The 17,178-nt window shown below is 39.9% G+C and overlaps 1 protein-coding gene across 3 annotated transcripts in view; it reads right to left on the bottom strand.

The window, feature by feature from the left end:
* Window positions 1-17,178, bottom strand: part of lyst (lysosomal trafficking regulator) — a 170,690-nt gene that overhangs the window by 89,881 nt on the left and 63,631 nt on the right. For all 3 annotated transcript variants that reach the window (XM_078399124.1, XM_078399122.1, XM_078399123.1), the window contains exons 5-8: window positions 13,290-15,357; window positions 9,520-10,525; window positions 8,631-8,792; window positions 1,068-1,224 (exon numbers count right to left, since the gene is read on the bottom strand). In XM_078399124.1, the coding sequence (XP_078255250.1) occupies window positions 1,068-1,224; window positions 8,631-8,792; window positions 9,520-10,525; window positions 13,290-15,357 (3,393 nt within the window). The remainder of the gene's footprint in view (window positions 1-1,067; window positions 1,225-8,630; window positions 8,793-9,519; window positions 10,526-13,289; window positions 15,358-17,178) is intronic.

Raw genomic sequence — 17,178 nt, forward strand, 5'->3', positions numbered from 1 at the left:
ACTCATGCATACTGCCTCAGTATACTATTCCTATACACGTGTACTTAACTACATTTGTGCTTATGCATAGTAATACTCAATACATGTGACAATAAAGTACCATTGAACATTAAAAATTAACCACATCAAGATAAATCCACATCAGTAACAGTAAAACATGTGAATTTCTTACCAGAGGAATGTAAAGGGAAAAGACAAAGGGGCAAATAAAAGATGAGACATTAAAATACAATGGAAGGAGTTAGTATATTTTGAATTCATGTCAGGGATATTTGTGCAGGTTTGTGTGAATAGATTCATGTATTACAGGGAAAACAGGATGCATGAAACTGCAGAAAGATCTCTGATGGGGAAATTAAAGTTCCAGGGTATTAATTATGAGTCATGGCAAATAGCCAGTACAAGAATTCACCCAATCCCACTTTGCCTTGTTCCATTCCAATGACACATCCAAAATGTGGGCATTTTGTTATTCATGCTTAATTAGCATACAAATATCTATTTATGGTCAACGAGCAAAGCTGAAAGGCTAATCTATGTATGCCAGAAACCAGTTCTTAACCCCTTTATTTCTCATTTATTCTCTCACTTCCCCTTTGTCGTCATTGGCCATGTTCTCACTTCCCTTTTCTAGTTGTAGCAAATAATTCAGAATTTTGACTTACATTCTGTAACCAATTTATTGCCACTACTTACTAGAAACAGCAAACATTTTGTTTTACAATTTGCATTTATCAGAGGTTTAGAGGGATACTAGACGGGCGTGCCCCCTTTAGGTCCATATCTGCAGAATTCAACATTTTTGGTATGAAAAATATGCATTTGATGAATAACATTGCCATTTTAATCACATTTTTGATACTCTTCAAGTTAAAAATTGCCAGAGCATAAACCATCATAAGATGTGCCCTTTGTAACTTCTTAAATAGTGACCTACGTAATTTGTGTTGAAGTTGGATAATGTGATTAAACATAGCAATCACTCATTTGCAATGTGCCTCTTCCCTGGAGCAAAGTTTACCAAAGTAAGAGAAAGTGAAGTCCATAAAAAATTGTTCCAAGTTTACCTTCATCCTTGGTTGTACCATTTTCTGGGTTACTTTCACTATCAGCCTCATACCCTTCCTCTTCTGCAAAAAGTCTGATCGTGTAATACTGCGGTTCCTCTGTTTCCTCTGAAAAATCACCCATCTGTAGTCCTGTCTCATCATTCATTTTCCGCTGCTGTAGAAAAATAATGAAGTTTTGCTTTAATGAGCATATTAAACAATGCTCAAATAAGCATTCCATTTTAAAATTAGAAAATGCAATCTGTAAATCAAATTAATTTTCAATTAGATTATTCACAGCAAGAGTACAAGATTGAAAAGATGGAAAGGTTGCAATATACTAGTTTCAACAATATATTTCCCTTTTTTTCTGTACCACCGCAAGAATTATAGCCTTGAAATTGAGAGGGATCGAAGACTCAAAACTCTAGGGTTTCAAAGGAGTAAGGATATCATACTGTAATTTAGCAAGCATTAGTTACTTTGCACTCAAATTTCTTACAAACAATGTAACCATTAACTTTATAATCTACTTTTGTGATGTTTATGGGCACATAAGTATTGGATATAAGAATCCCTAGTTAGTTTTTAAAATTAGAACATGATACCCGCCACCAATCATGAAGGCAGATAAGACTTCTGATCAGCGAAAGGTACTAAGTGTGTGCGCAAGTTTCAAGACGGCTTTACACCATGGCCTTCTATTTCAAGAGTGCTACAACTGAGCCAAGACCCACAAGCTATTCTCAATATAAAACTAACCATAAAATGCAACTGCAGAAGGACACAACTCAGTTCCTGCAGAGCTATAATTCATTCACAAGCTAAACAATTTTTCAAATTGTGTTTAAGGAAGACAACATACTGTTCGCAAAGCAGACGAAAACTCAATTAACAGTTACCAATCCAAATTTCTCTTTAACACACTAAACATGAACTTTGTGTCTTAAACCAATTTGCAAAGGACTCTATGTTGTTGTTCATGCATCAACATGCAATTGATGATGCATCTGATCCATCCAAATAAAGCTTTTGGATGGGATTCTTCTAGAGAGGATTTACTCCCATTTGGAAGAGAATTGGGTAAGTAGGGACCACAAAATGCTGGAGTAACTCAGCGGGTCAGGCAGCATCTCAGGAGAGAAGGAATGGGTGACGTTTCAGGTCGAGACCCTTCTTCAGATTGCTATCAGGGGAGGGGCCGGGACAAAGATAGGATTTATATGGAGACAGGAAGACAGTGGGAGAACTGGGAAGGGGGAGGGGAAAGAGAGGGACAGAGGAACTATCTGAAGTTGGAGAAGTCAATGTTCATACCGCTGGGTGTAAACTGCCCAAGCGAGATATGAGATGCTGTTCCTCCAATTTGCATTTGGTCGGAATATGCATCGGAAAGCAGAAAGGGGCGGTGATGGGAAGATATGGCCAGTAGTGGGATCCCGTTGGAGGTGACGGAAATGTTGTAGGATAATTGGAGGCCACATCTTCCCATCACCTCCCCTTTCTGCTTTCCGCAGAGACCGTTCCCTCCGTAATTCCCTGGTCCACTCGTCCCTTCCCACCCAAACCACCCCCTCCCCAGGTACTTTCCCCTACAACTGCAGGAGATGCAACACCTGTTCCTTTACCTCTCCCCTCGACTCCATCCAAGGACCCAAAGTCTTTCCAGGTGAGGCAGAGGTTTACCTGCACCTCCTCCAACATCATCTATTGTATCCGCTGTTCTAGATGTCAACTTCTCTACATCGCCGAGACCAAATGTAGGCTCGGCAATCGTTTCGCTCAACACCTTCACTCAGTCTGCCTTAACCAACCTGATTTCCCAGTGGCTCAGCACTTCAAATCCCCCTCCCACTCCCAGTCTGACCTTTCTGTCATGGGCCTTCGCCATTGTCATAGAGAGGCCCAGTGTAAATTGGAGGTACAGCATCTCATATTTCGCTTGGGCAACTTACACCCCAGCGATATGAACATTGATTTCTCTAACTTCAGATAGTTCCTCTGTCCCTCTCTTTCCCCTCCCCATTCCCAGTCTTCCTGTCTCCAACCACATCCCATCTTTGTCGACCCGAAACGTCACCCATTCCTTCTCTCCTGAGATGCTGCCTGACTCGCTGAGTTACTCCAGCATTTTGTGATACCTTCGGTAAGTAGGGACAGTCAGCAAGTTAGTAGGTTGTGCCTTACTAACTTGATTGAGTTTTCTGAGGAGGTGATGTAGGTGATCAATGAGGATGGGACAGTGGATGTTCTTTATATGGATTTTAATACGTCATTTAATACAGACCACCATGGTAGGCTGATCCAAAAAAATTAAGATGCACAGGATTAACAGTGATCTGGATTATATGGATTAAAAACTGGTTTACTGATAGAAGACGGAGGGCTGTGGTGGAAGGACAGTATTCAGGCTGGACGTCTGTACCAATGGGTGGCACCAGCAATGATGCCTCACCAATAGTCTGTCTGTCCTTTTGTTCTTTTTTGCATGTTAAATGTATGCTTTTAGTGTTCTTTGGCTTGTTTTATGTGGGGGGTGGAGAGGAGTTGGGGGAAACTTTTTATAATCTCTTACCTCGACAGAGATGCGATTTTTTTCCGTATTGTATCTCTGTCCGCACTGCGGCCTCACATCGAGGAATTGGCGGCCTTTGCTGGAGAATGACCGGGAGCTCCACCGCGGGTGCCTGCGGACTTAACATCACGGAGCTCGCGATCCCTTTGCCAGGGACCAACCTCTGAGCTCTACCGCGGGAGTCTGCGGGACTTTAACATTGCAGAGACCGCGGTCTCTGGTCAGAGACCAACTTCGGGAACTCCAAGCCGCAGGAGCTTCGACCGCCCCGATGCGGGAGCTTCGATCGCCCTGACGCGGGGGCTTCGATTGCCCTGACAGGGAGCTTCGATTGCCCTGACGGGGTAGCTTCGATCGCCCAGACTGCGGAGGGTTCGACTGCCCCGACCATGGGAGAATAAAGAGGAAGACGATTGGACTTTATTGCCTTCCATCACAGTGAGGAACGTGGGGAATTTAGAGCAAATTAACATGAACTAAATCAATTTTTCACTTTTCAGCAATTGCAGTAAAAATCAGATTACATACCAAGAGAGTCTTCCTTGTATTCAAAATGATAGGCATGTCCATGAGGATATTATAGATATATACAAACATCTTGAATCCGAGGTAATATCTGAACAATCCCTCATCCCTGTCAAAACTGGGCATCTCCTTTTTCTGAAACTATGCACTGCCCTCCTCTCCCCGCAAGATTCGCCACTTGGGGAAACAACTTGGAATCCATCTGATTGATCCCGCTCAGCATCTTATACGATCCAATTAGAGCACCATCTATTCTTCTGAAGTCCAATGATTTATAGGCTTGACTTCTTTTAACCTTTCAACATGCTCCTCCTTTTTAGGAATCAACGTAATGTTTCCAATGCAAATATATTATTCCTTAAACATGAACCCCAAAATCATATAAGTCTCACCAGTGCCTTTAAAGAGGCATCAATATGTCCTTATTTTTTCATTCTTTACTCCTTGCAATAAAGGTCAACATTAGTCCTCCCAATTACTTGCTGTAACTGCATACCAACTGTTGTTTCATGTGCCAGGATGCTAGCTCTTTCTGTACCGCAACACTTTGTAGTCTCATTCCACTCAAATAATTTGTTTCATTTTTCAATGTTTTATTCTTAATTTCAATGTGGATCATCTCATTTTTCCACCCCATTTCCATCTGCTAACAATTTGTTCTCTTGGTTAAACTATCTATATCCCTTTCTAGGCTCTGTTCACCCCTTTCTAGGCTCTTTGCATCCTCATCACATCTTGTTAATCCCATCTACTTTTGTATTATCAGCAAATTTGCTTTGTATTTAGTAAATCAGCTGTAGTACAAGCCCTTCATCCTTGTCGAGAACATAGATTGTAAATAATTGATGCCCCATCTCTGATCCCTGTGGCACTCCACCAGTTACAGAATGCCAAAACAAAAATGATCTGAAACATTAAAGTATTTGTCTTTCCATAAGTTGCTGCCTGACCAGCTGACTTTTTGCAGAATTTTCAGATTTTACCCCTTTATTTGTCACATCCTTAAACACTGGAAAGTTAATGAAAACATGGTTTCTCTTCTAAAGACCCCCACAAAATAGGAACAAAAAAGTCCTTCAAGCCTTCCAAGCCATTCAATATGATCGTGGCTGATCAAACCTCAGGCCACACATCGTCTTGAGCATTCCCCATAGCAGTGAAGATGCTGATCTTTTAAAAATCAACCTACCTCCTCTTTAAATGCTTCCAACAATCAAGCCTCCGCAAACCTGCAGAGTAAGGGAATTCCGAAGACACACCATTCTCTGCAAAATGAAATTCCTTTGCACCACTTTGTATGTTCCGTTCTGGACATGTTTTCTTGTTCGAGGGTCTACTACTGTACTGGAAACATCACAAGCACCCTCTGGTGCCTCTGAGGATCTTGAATATTTTTAACATTGAATTGTTCAGCACGGAACAGCCTAGGCCCACGATGTCTGTGCCTAAGATGATGTCAAATTAAACTCATCCTTTCTGCCTGCATGTGATCCACATTGCTCCATTATTTGCATTTTCATCAGCCTGTCTAAAAGCCTCTTAAACACCACTATTGTGTCTGCTTCCACCACCACTACACCACTGGCACCATATTTCAGGGGTGGTGGTGGAAGCAGAAGCAATAGGATGTTGCCTGGACTAGCTGCAGGCAGTGATTGGCAAACATGGAATGATTTATCTGAAGTGTCAGAGGCTAAGGAGAGAAGTAATATAAACTTATAACATTGAGAGGCATGGATCGTGTAGATATTCATAATCTTTTCTCACCAGGGTAAACATTCCAAATAAAGGGTATGGGTTTAAGATGAGAGGAGCAAGATTTTCTTTTAACACAAAGATCACTATCGCATCTGCATCCACCACAAGCCCTGGAATATGCTGCCAGAGTGGTGGTGGTGGAAACAGAAACAAGAGTGGCATTTAAGAGACTTTCAGAGAGGCTGATGAATATGCAAGGAATGGAGCGATATGGATCACGCACAGAAAGGAAGGATTAGTTTAATTTGACCATGTCTGGCACAGACATCGTGGGCCACAAAGAGCAGTACATAGATTTTTTTTTAGAGATACAGCGCGGAAACAGGCCCTTCGGCCCACCGAGTCTGCGCCGCCCAGCGATCCCCACACATTAACACTATCCTACACCCACTAGGGACAATTTTTACATTTACCCAGTAAATTAACCTACATACCTGTACGTCTTTGGAGTGTGGGAGGAAACCGAAGATCTCGGAGAAAACCCACGCAGATCACGGGGAGAACGTACAAACTCCGTACAGACGGCGCCCGTAGTCAGGATCGAACCCGAGTCTCTGACGGCACTGCATTCGCTTGAAGGCAGCAACTCTACCGCTGCGCCACCGTGCCGCCCATGGAGCAGTACTATGTTCTATGTACTGCTCTATGTGTACTAACCTTGCAAGATCCCATTATTATTCTCCCCACATTCTCATGAACTTTCCCCAGATTTTACCCCTCAACTACACATTGGGGTAATTTACAATAACCAATTAACTTCTCAACATCTCCATCTTTAGACTGTGGGAGGAAATCCCTGCATTTAGAGGCAACCCACATAACAATGTGCAAATTCCACACAGACAATATCCTGAGCCAGATTCAATCCTAGATTGTTGATGCTGTAAAGCAGCAGTTGTGCCACTAGAGTGTTGCTGTCCTTGAAGACCAGTTACTAAGAGATGGCGTTCAACAATTTGTATATCGTATCTACCTTTTCCTCTCGTTTATTTTCTCCGAGCATTAACATATATTTTCTAGGTCTCCTGCTGCAGAAGTGTGGTACAGTAAAGCCGCCCCTTGGATGGCTCAGTCCAGCTTATGTCAGTGAGTGGTGAGCCACATCCAACTGCTACACTTCCTACACATACTGACCCATTATGAAATTTGAGCACCAAATGTGGATTCTTGTGAGAGAGATCTTTGTGGTGAATGACCTGTCTACCAAAAAGCAAGACCACCCCTGGAAAAACTTCGGCAGTTGGCTGAGACGCAATCTTACATTAACTGGGTTAATATACTTTGAATGTTTGTGAAAACCTGCAACAATTAAGCACTTAAAAATATTCATAAGCTATTAAAAGTAATCTTATTTTAAATTCCCTTTTTAAAATTAAATGGTAAAATAAAATAAAACTAATGAATAGGCTTTTGAATAGACTTAGGAAAACAAAATAAAACAATTACATGGGTTTAAATTCATTCATTTTTCTAAATGGAAACAAATGGTGTCACTGACATTATGCTAAGACTCACCTGGTTCAGCGACCAAATTTTGCACCGCAACTACTGGGAAATTATAGGAGTGGTCACAACTCCACTGCTGAATTCAGTGAGGACCAACAATGGAATGTGGCAAGAATAAAAATCGTGAGGACCTCAAGATGGTGAAGATTCGCACTCAAGCAAGTCACCTTCAAAATGATTTGGGTTATAAATTTCGCTCTCCCTGTGAAAAGAAACCAGTGGAAGAGCACCCATTCCATATCTTCCCCTGATTTCAACTTCTCTTTTAAAAACTACTGCCTAATCTTTCAGCAGATAGACACAACATGTTGTAGTAACTCAGCAGGACAAGCAACATCTCTGGAGAGGGGGAATGGCTGACGTTTCGGGCAGCCTCCCCATTCCATATCTTATAGAAAGGATTTCATGAATATCTCCACAAATGAGTACACCAAATGGAGATGACAGTAATTATTTTGTCACTTAAAGGTGGGAATCACAAGTTTCATATGTAACTGGCTTCCTTTTCAGTATTTTTTTTAGAAATTACTGTTTTCACAGGGAGAAGTTGTGGTTTCTGGATCTTGTGCTTTTAAACAAACTCTTTCCTAAGAAATTGAAGGTTTCCTGCTGTGGGACATATGCACTGTCTAAACAACTCATTGGCTGATTCAGTGCTATCAATATACACTCAATGTAAAACCAACATAGTATCAATTGAAGACAAGTTAAATAGGCTGTAAAATTCCTGTTTAAGTTCATTCTTGGTGTACACACATAAATATACTTTCCTGCTTTCTTCCCCCCCCCCCCCCCCCCCCCCCCCATTCACACTGATTGTGAATAAGGGTCTGAAGGGTCCCGATCCAAAATGTCACCTACACTCCAGAGATGCAGCCTGACCCCACTGATTTGGTCCAGCCCTTTGTCTCTTCTTTTGTAAACTAGCATCTACCGTTCCTTATACATATTGCACTACTCAACCCATTCAGCACTGTAATACTTTTGCTACCAATTCAGAGCTCAAGGCCTTTGAGGAAGTATTTTGCCCTTTACTCAAATAGCAAAGGAAACCAGAAAAAAAGATCATGAAAATACTTTGCACCTGCATAGATTTTTGGTTGAGTGGGAACATTATTTTAAATAACATTTTGACAGTGTACACAGCAATCAATAAGTTAATTCACAACAAGCAAACTGCGATGGGTATTGTACATATTTCTAAACCAGGTTATCACCTTTTTCCTCTCTTGCTCAATGGAACAGCCAACTGGAGTACTTCTTCCCAAGGCTACACATTGCAAGGAATCGAAGAGGGGCTTGGCTAGATGAGAATCAACTATACCCGAACAAACTAACAGGTTTCGAATTTCGGTCAATATTTCATCCACAGAAAGGTTCTGGAGGTTAAGAAATAAAAATGTAAATTTCAAACACAACATCCGTAACTCTTTAATTCTCATTCTAAACCTCTCTACTTTTTTTGATATGCCGCTTAAAACTAAGCACTTCAATCAAGCAGGTTTTGAGGAGGCTTTGAAAGCCAGGAGCCTGGGCAAGGACGATAGACACAGGGACAATTCAAAACAAAAATGATTAAGGAAATGAAATAGGACTTATTAGTGTTAGAACATGGAGCAGATTCAGTAATCGAAAGTATAAAAGATTTAATTTATTAGTTTTACATCTTCCAAGAACATATATTTTTGATTGCACAATAATAGCAATCAAAATTTTACGTTGATTTATCAAGTCAAAACTGGATTGTGTTTAAGTTGAAATGATGGTCATGAGAGTCCAGTGCAAAAAAAAAAGTGCAACACTGGCAACCTTTTGTCTCTTTCCCCTGGGCTTCTGGACACTACACAAACTGTAAAGAAACAAAATTAACTTCTCTATTTTACACCATATATAATCACAAGGATAGATAACAAGTGACCATTTTCCAGGTCTTAACAAACTCAAAATTTCTTAAGAATTGCATTTGTGAACCAGAAGTGATTCCACTACCATAATTACTACCATGAGGCAACAAGATAGAACAGAATAGTGGCGTAGTGACTACTACACTGCGTTACATGTAGTATCATGCCACTAGGAATCTAGACACATTAATGAAAAGTGTACCTGTGGAGAATGCTCCGAATCAGTTCTCCCAGAAGGAACAGAAGCGTGTAAACAGATGGCCAACAAAGCTTCCAGCAGCTTGATGCTTTGCAACGCCCATTCCTCCTCTGTTCTAGTTTGCTCTGGCTCCACAAATTCCCAATCTTCTTCGCCGCCTATGGAAATACCCTGCTTGTCAAATTGATCTGCTGATTCTTGAACAACTTCACGGTCTGGTTTAGTTGATTCTTCATTATTGTTGACATATGATTCGTCTTGTTTAGCTATTGGATTTGATGATGAAAACGAAGAAATTTCTACTTCCTCTGGATTATCACACTGAGTTAACGTTCTTTCTTTATTTTCTTTTGCATTGTCTATAATTATTTTGGATATCTTCTGAATGATGATCGTCAGCAATCTACGACAGGCCTCCAGACCACCTAGTTTATGGAACTGTTTTTGGAACACTATATTTTTCAAGTAGATTGAACGACAAACAGACCACACATCCGTTGCCCGTCTGATCTGCTCGTTTGAAGGTAAAACAACACTGTCTGGTGATAAGTGAGGAAGCATTTTATCCAGAGCTTCACTGGCTGTGCTATCATAACCTGAGGTATCTTCAGAATCATTAACAGAGTCACGATCAGATTCAGGCTCTTGACTGATGCACATAAATGCCATGCAGAGAAACAGGTTTATTACATTTAGGTGGATGTCTATATTTCTAGCTTTCTTCTTCCTGGGGTGTGATTCTTTCAGAACTGCATAAAACCTACTTAAACTGTGCTGCATTTCATTTTTATGTAGTGCAGTATGTTGGGTACTTGCAGTGTCACTGGAATTCAGAGCCGAGTACTCTGCATTTATTTCTTCATCCAGTTCTCCATTTGTATGTTGATCTCCAAGACACATGATTAAAGTTTCAAAAACCATCAGTGCACTTGATCTAACACAGTCGAGATAAATTAGCTCTGTCATTTGATTTAATCCACTGCAGCTCAAAAAGAGACTTCTGACTAGCCTGCAAAACAAACACATACATTTTCTTCATGCTAAACAGACATGATCATTAGAAATTCGCATCGATATGCAATATTTCACGTAGAAATCTTAAATATTTGAAATTCTTTGCAGGTTCAACAGCTGCCTAAACAAAAGTACATTTGATTTTTTGAACAGAATGAGATGTCTGACAGAGTTAACTGCTAATTCAGTTTCATTCTTTTGGGTGTATTGTCATATTTCTATAACAATTCATTTAAAAGAATTATCTCATCTGGGTGAAACATATCAACCACTTAAACATATTGAGATCTTTAGATTTTATTAAATTATTATTGTTATTATATCGTTTGACATCAGTCCCATAAGTGAAACTAAATAAACCAAGAAGGGCCAATCCATGCAATTTGAAACTATATGCCCTTAGAATCTCTTACTCCTATTGAGAATGGGAAGAGTGGGGAGGTAGAGGATTAGTAGAGGAAAGGGAGAGGGAAACTTCTTCTGGAAGAAGAATCTGAATCAAATGTCTAAGCTCAGTTCCTTTAATTAAATTTGTTTTTTTCCCTCACCCACTTACCATCTGCTTTAGGATTGGGAAAATTGTGCTTAAACTGCATAGATAGAAACTTGGAAGCTGGGCAGATGGAAACTTAGTTTATTCTGGGTGGGCATCACTGGTTAGATTTGGTTGGATCTGATTGTATGTTTCCTCATACCTTTCACATCACATTGAAAGTTACTCAGGTTTACCTCACAATAGGTTGCTCACCAATAATCCAAGAAATGAGTGAACTCTTGTCAAATCAAAACAAGAACTACTTGAAGCATCCCTGTCCTTGCAGTATCCATAAAAGATAAACTCATTGTGCAAGCATAGCAGTATTTGTAACAAAGCTTTCAATTTATTAATAGACTATGTACACAGTGCAGAAATGGAACATCAATGGAAATCATGGACTACGCATTTATATATCACAATTATGTTTAAAAAAAAGTTAACTGAGTTAAGATGACCAGAGGGATTTAAATTCTATGATGGTTTTAAATCTTTAATGGTCACAATGGCAAAACATTTTCTTCGAGACTATTCAAATTTAAATCAAAGTGGTTTCTATGCACCACTCAAAAATGTTAGCATTTTATCTGGTTTTGCTGTGTGATTAAGACATTATTAACTATAATTAATCACAATTATCTTTTTTTGCCTGTTTGAAAACATAATTTGCTACTTTTCACAAGATCTATCTTACTCGCCACAATGAAACAATAATTTCTTTCAATCTGCAGCCTCAATACTTTGTACACTCGAGATCATGGGTAGCAAGAGTTTATATTCTTGAGTAAAATTTCATTCATATATGCCTGGTCTTGAATACCAAAGGAAAACTAGAATAAAAAATGTACCCCACTCCACAATGGAAACTCCAAATAAGTCTTCTTTGATTCAGATTTCCAGTGTCTGAAATCTAACCCCAATTCCATACTAACATGAATATTACAATAAATAAAATTGATCCTAAAACTGAATGTACATCTTCAACAACACAATTGAAAACTTGGAATTATTATGTAATCAATGCTATGTTCAGGAATGATTCCCTGCATTTAGTTTTAGTATGGCATGCACTCAAACCAAATACAACAGAAATTTTGAAGTTTACATGTTTTTCATGGTACCTTTGCTCCCCAAGTGTATCAAAAGTAGAACGGAAAACACAAGGTTTTTTTAAAAAACAGAATTGAACAATTGTCACAATTGGTGGCAGCACAGTGGCGCAGCTTGAAGAGCTGCTGCCTCACAGCGCCAGAGACCTGGGTTCCAACCTGACCTCAGATGCAGTCGTTGTAGAATTTGTCCATTCTCTCTGTGACCACATGGGTTTCCTCTGTGTTAGAGGTCAAAATGAATCATGACCTGGAAGAAACGTTTGCAAGGACCAAAAAGCTGTACGAGACTAAAAAGACAAGTTGGAGCATCCCAATATAAAACATAGAACTCTTCCATGTTTGCAAGTTAATTCCAACGTGTCAAAGTAACGATTGCTGATCGATACTGCCGGAGGTTGCTGTATGAATGTCATCCTTCTGGTTTCTACCATACTGTTTCCACTACTGCAATAATGCACCATCTGCAAAGTAACAAATAACTGCCAAGTTTTGGCTACAGCTGAATAGTACCATTAGTATTATTTTCCATGCTGCCTTGAGTATGTAGATGGCATTGAACTGCTGTCCCTGAATCTTAATTTCATTTTCTATGCTCATACCACTTGCATCAAGACATCACAAATCATTTTAACATGAATATGTGATTTTATTACTATTGTTGCAGTAATGCTAGAAACACAACTTCCAAACAAAACAATTCTGTTGACAGCTATAGCAAGGTAACTAGATAATCTGTTTTAAATTGTGATTCAGATACAAATGTTGACCAAAACACCAGAACACCTCTGTCCTTCAAAGATGAGTGTCTTACATTCACCTGTCAAGCCAGATGTGGCCTCAGTTGAGTGTTATCTGAAAGTTGGCACCTCAGTAACATCCCCCGCTGCAGGAGAATATCAGCCTAACATTTGAGTATACACTGGAAACCTGCTTCAGAAACTAAAGTGCTGCCTCTGAGCCAGGGTGTTTTATTTTAATCTGATAACATCAGTAGTTTGCCATAAACCTACACCCAATTTTGTTACAACCTACACCTACTTTGGTTACAACCTACATCCTTCTTAAAGTGAAGTCAGTATCATAGTAAAACAGAAAAAAAAGGGTTAACTCACTTGGACTGAAAGAGTGAAGGCAACGTGTGCAGATGAAGTTGAAGAACATCCCGAGACAAATATTTGATGTGGTGATTATAAGCTTGGGTACAGGATGTTGTTAATCTTAGCTGCTGTCCATAGTGAGACAACTCCACTCCCTTTTGAAGCACACTGTTAATGACGTGAGTGTAAAGTTGCCATTTAACCACAGCATTGCCTTTTTGGATTAGGTAGCATATATGACTGGCAACCTGCAAACTCAGCTGTGCATCTTCAATGAAGAGAAGATCCTGGTAAGCTTCCAAAGCTTCCCAACTCCACAACATGTCTCTGGACCCTCTGCTTGGTAAAATACCCTCTGATTGGAAATTGGGATTGGAAAGACTGGAGGAGGAACCAGTGCCTATGACACCGCCATGTAGAACCTCTGCAATATCAGGTGTCTGACTACTGTCGACTGTGCAAATATTACAGCTTGCATGTTTCATTTTCACTGAAATTTCCCCACCCCCAAGCTGCTCAAGGATAAATTTACTCAGAATATTCAAGATATGCACCTGACAGTTTTTCAAAGCTTGTGATTTCATGGCATAAAGCATGGGGGCAATGACGGATCTTGGGTCCATGCAACAGCAAATTCCCACAGAATGCACACCTGATAAAATTTGCACACAAGTGCTAGTTAAGCTGACTTCTTGCAGCAAACGCAAACACTGGTGGGCGCACACTGCAATACAGCAGCAACGACTGGGATAGCAAATTTCACCATCCACTGTGGTGTCAAAAGGATTTTTTGACTGCTGGTTTTTGAATGCTGCGACAGGGAGACCAGACAGATCTCTGTGATGGTGCATGAACTGAGAATATTCACATCGTCTGTGTCGCTTGCGTGTACAAACAGACTGATGGAGTTGTTCCGATTTCACTTTCTTGACAATGCTGATTATTTTCATGACATTACCAATCAGCGACTTGATGTGCTCTGCTGCCTCTTTAGACTGGGGTTCATTTTTTGTAATCAACGTTTCCATCTCAAGCACTGTACTTTCAAATAATTCAAAGCCGTGATGCTGCGTAAATTCATGGACCAGGTCCATGGCCTGACTGAAGAAGAAAGGATTGGTGGAAGCTGACTGCAGGGTACAAATGAGAATTTGCAAAACTACTTCGAGTAACTCAGGTAGCAGCAGCAATTTATGATGAGAAGATGAGAAAGAAATATCTTTGCTGAGCTCTTGCAGTGTCTTCTTTTGCTGTGGAACAAAAGGATCTGGACGCTTTTCAATGCAATTCTTAATCTTCAATGTTGTCCTCAGCAAATCTACAATATTTCGTCGAAGTGTATCGGGCATGTTACTTCTATAATTTATTTCAACTGACATCAAGTGCAAGATAGTTCTTAAAAGCATTCTTTGAACCAGGGCTGCTGGTTCTGTTGTCCATCCTGTAGCAAATTCCTCAGCTTCAGATATGTTACTATTGCAGCAGTTCCCAAATCCTGCCAAAAATTCAGTTAATGTGGGAACTACACTAGCTGCTAAAGCTGGATTGTGATTTAAGGCCATGTCAAACTTGCAAACTTTTTCTAACAGAGACAATAAAATATGACAAAGATCAAATGGAGTATTTGCTACCCTACTTAAAATGGATGACTCCATGTCTACTTCTTCCAAAATGGCAGCACATTCTAAACTTGGGCTATCCTGTGTTACTTCACTGACTCTCAAAGATGGGAGCAGGCAGCTTCTGGGGGAACTGTAGTCCTCTCTTGGCTGATGAGTTACAAAAGGCTGCAAAGTCTGCTGCCGTCTTTGTCTGATGATGACTGAATTGTCATCACCCAAACTAGTGTCGGAATCAGATGTAGAAAGCGGGACTTTTCTTGCATCCCTCGAAGCATGGCACTGAGCATTTCTACGTTGTCGCCTAGTCTTCCAGTTGCTGGTGCTGCATCTTGATGGTACCTGAGCATATAAAACTAAGCTTCCATCTGCTGTGTGACTTGTTTTATCCTGAGAAGATTTGGATGCAGAATATTTGGTCTCTTTGGTAAACAAAAAATCTTCTAGTGCAGATAGATTATAATCTGGAAAAAAAAAAAAGTTAGGGTATAAAATGCTGTAATACAACATCTAGACATCAAGAAAAGCACAAAATACAAACATGAGGGGACATGCTTCGAAACTATGCAACTTTGTGTAATTGTCCAATTCCATAAATTATGATAAGCAGCTTGCAAGCAACCATGACTATAACTGTTACATATAGGTAGTAATTAGTCATTATAATTAATCAGTACATGCTTCCACATTAAAGTAATTAAGTTGTTGAGCTATGACAGGTTCCTTTCCGTGCCATATGCAGCAACAAACATCTATTTTGTGGGTCAAGTTGCACTGATAGTCATCAATTCTCCTCAAGATTAGTGATTTAATATAAAGTATTTATTGTCTCCATGGTAAAAGTATACAGCACCAATCCTGCAACATATATTTTTTACTGTAATCTCTGACCCCTTATTTATAGCCTTGTACATTTTTGTAACAGCTGGCTATTCAAATACATCGTAATCAATTGTGTCTTAAATATGCTCAAATATGCAGGTACAGCAGGCAGTAAAGAAAGCTAATGGCAGGTTAGCCTTCATAACGAGAGGATTTCAGTATAGGAATAAAGAGGTTCTTCTGCAGTTGTATAGGACCCTGGTAAGATCACATCTGGAGTATTGTGTGCAGTTTTGGTCTCCTAATTTGAGGAAGGACATCCTTGTAATTGAGGCAGCGCAGCATGGGTTCACGAGAATGATCCCTGGAATGGCGGGACTGTCATATGAGGAAAGATTAAAAAGACCTGAATTCACTGGAGTTTAGAAGGATGAGAGGGATATAGAGACATATAAAATTATAAAAGAACTGGACAAGCTAGATGCAGGAAAAATGTTCCCAATGTTGGGGGAGTCCAGAACCAGGGGCCATAATCTTAGAATAAAGGGGAGGCCATTTAAAACTGAGGTGAGAAGGAATTTTTTTCACCCAGTGTTGTACATTTGTGGAATTCTATGCCACAGAGGGCAGTGGAGGCCAAATTATTGGATGAATTTAAGAGAGAGTTAGATAGAGCTCTGCGGGCTAGTGGAATCAAGGGATATAGGGAGAAGTTGGGCACAGGTTACCGATTGTGGATGATCAGCCATGATCACAATGAATGGCGGTGCTGGCTCAAAGGGCCGAATGGTCTCCTCCTGCACCTATTTTCTATGTTTCTATGTCCAACAGAATTCAATTACATATTTCGCTACATTTACGCTATTTCTGATATCAAATCAACTAACACTATTTCCCAAAACTATTGTTGTATTTTTCACGTCTGACCCATTTTAACTGTTACACAGATTCAAAATTTAAATATTTGTGCAGCATTACTGCACTAACTTTGTAAATATAAGTAATTAAATAAACCTGGAATTTTAAAAAGTTAATACCAGTAGCATGAAACCACCGGATTATGGTGGAATAAATATGGCTCACTCGATGACATTAAGATATGGGATAATAAATGACAAGCCACTTTCATGCCACATTTCTGGCAATGACCAATTTCAACAACAAACTCTAACCGCCTCTACTTGACATTTAATGTTATTACTATCACCAAGTACCGCACATCAATATCTTCAGTATCCTAAACAGAATCTGAACAGGACAAGCACATACATATTGTGGTTTGTAGTGAGTCCAAAACGAGCGTTATTATCCAAAGGTCTTTATTCATAGCAAAAACCGTAACAAGCTGCGCACTTACTTTGGACACCACTACTTAACTGCTTACATAATCTAATCTAATCTTTTGAGTTTGGCGCCAGACACAACTATACCTCGCGCTCCCGCATCCAGTGACTCGTTAGCCC

This window comes from Rhinoraja longicauda, chromosome 5, assembly GCF_053455715.1.
Source record: "Rhinoraja longicauda isolate Sanriku21f chromosome 5, sRhiLon1.1, whole genome shotgun sequence".
NCBI lineage: Eukaryota > Metazoa > Chordata > Chondrichthyes > Rajiformes > Arhynchobatidae > Rhinoraja > Rhinoraja longicauda.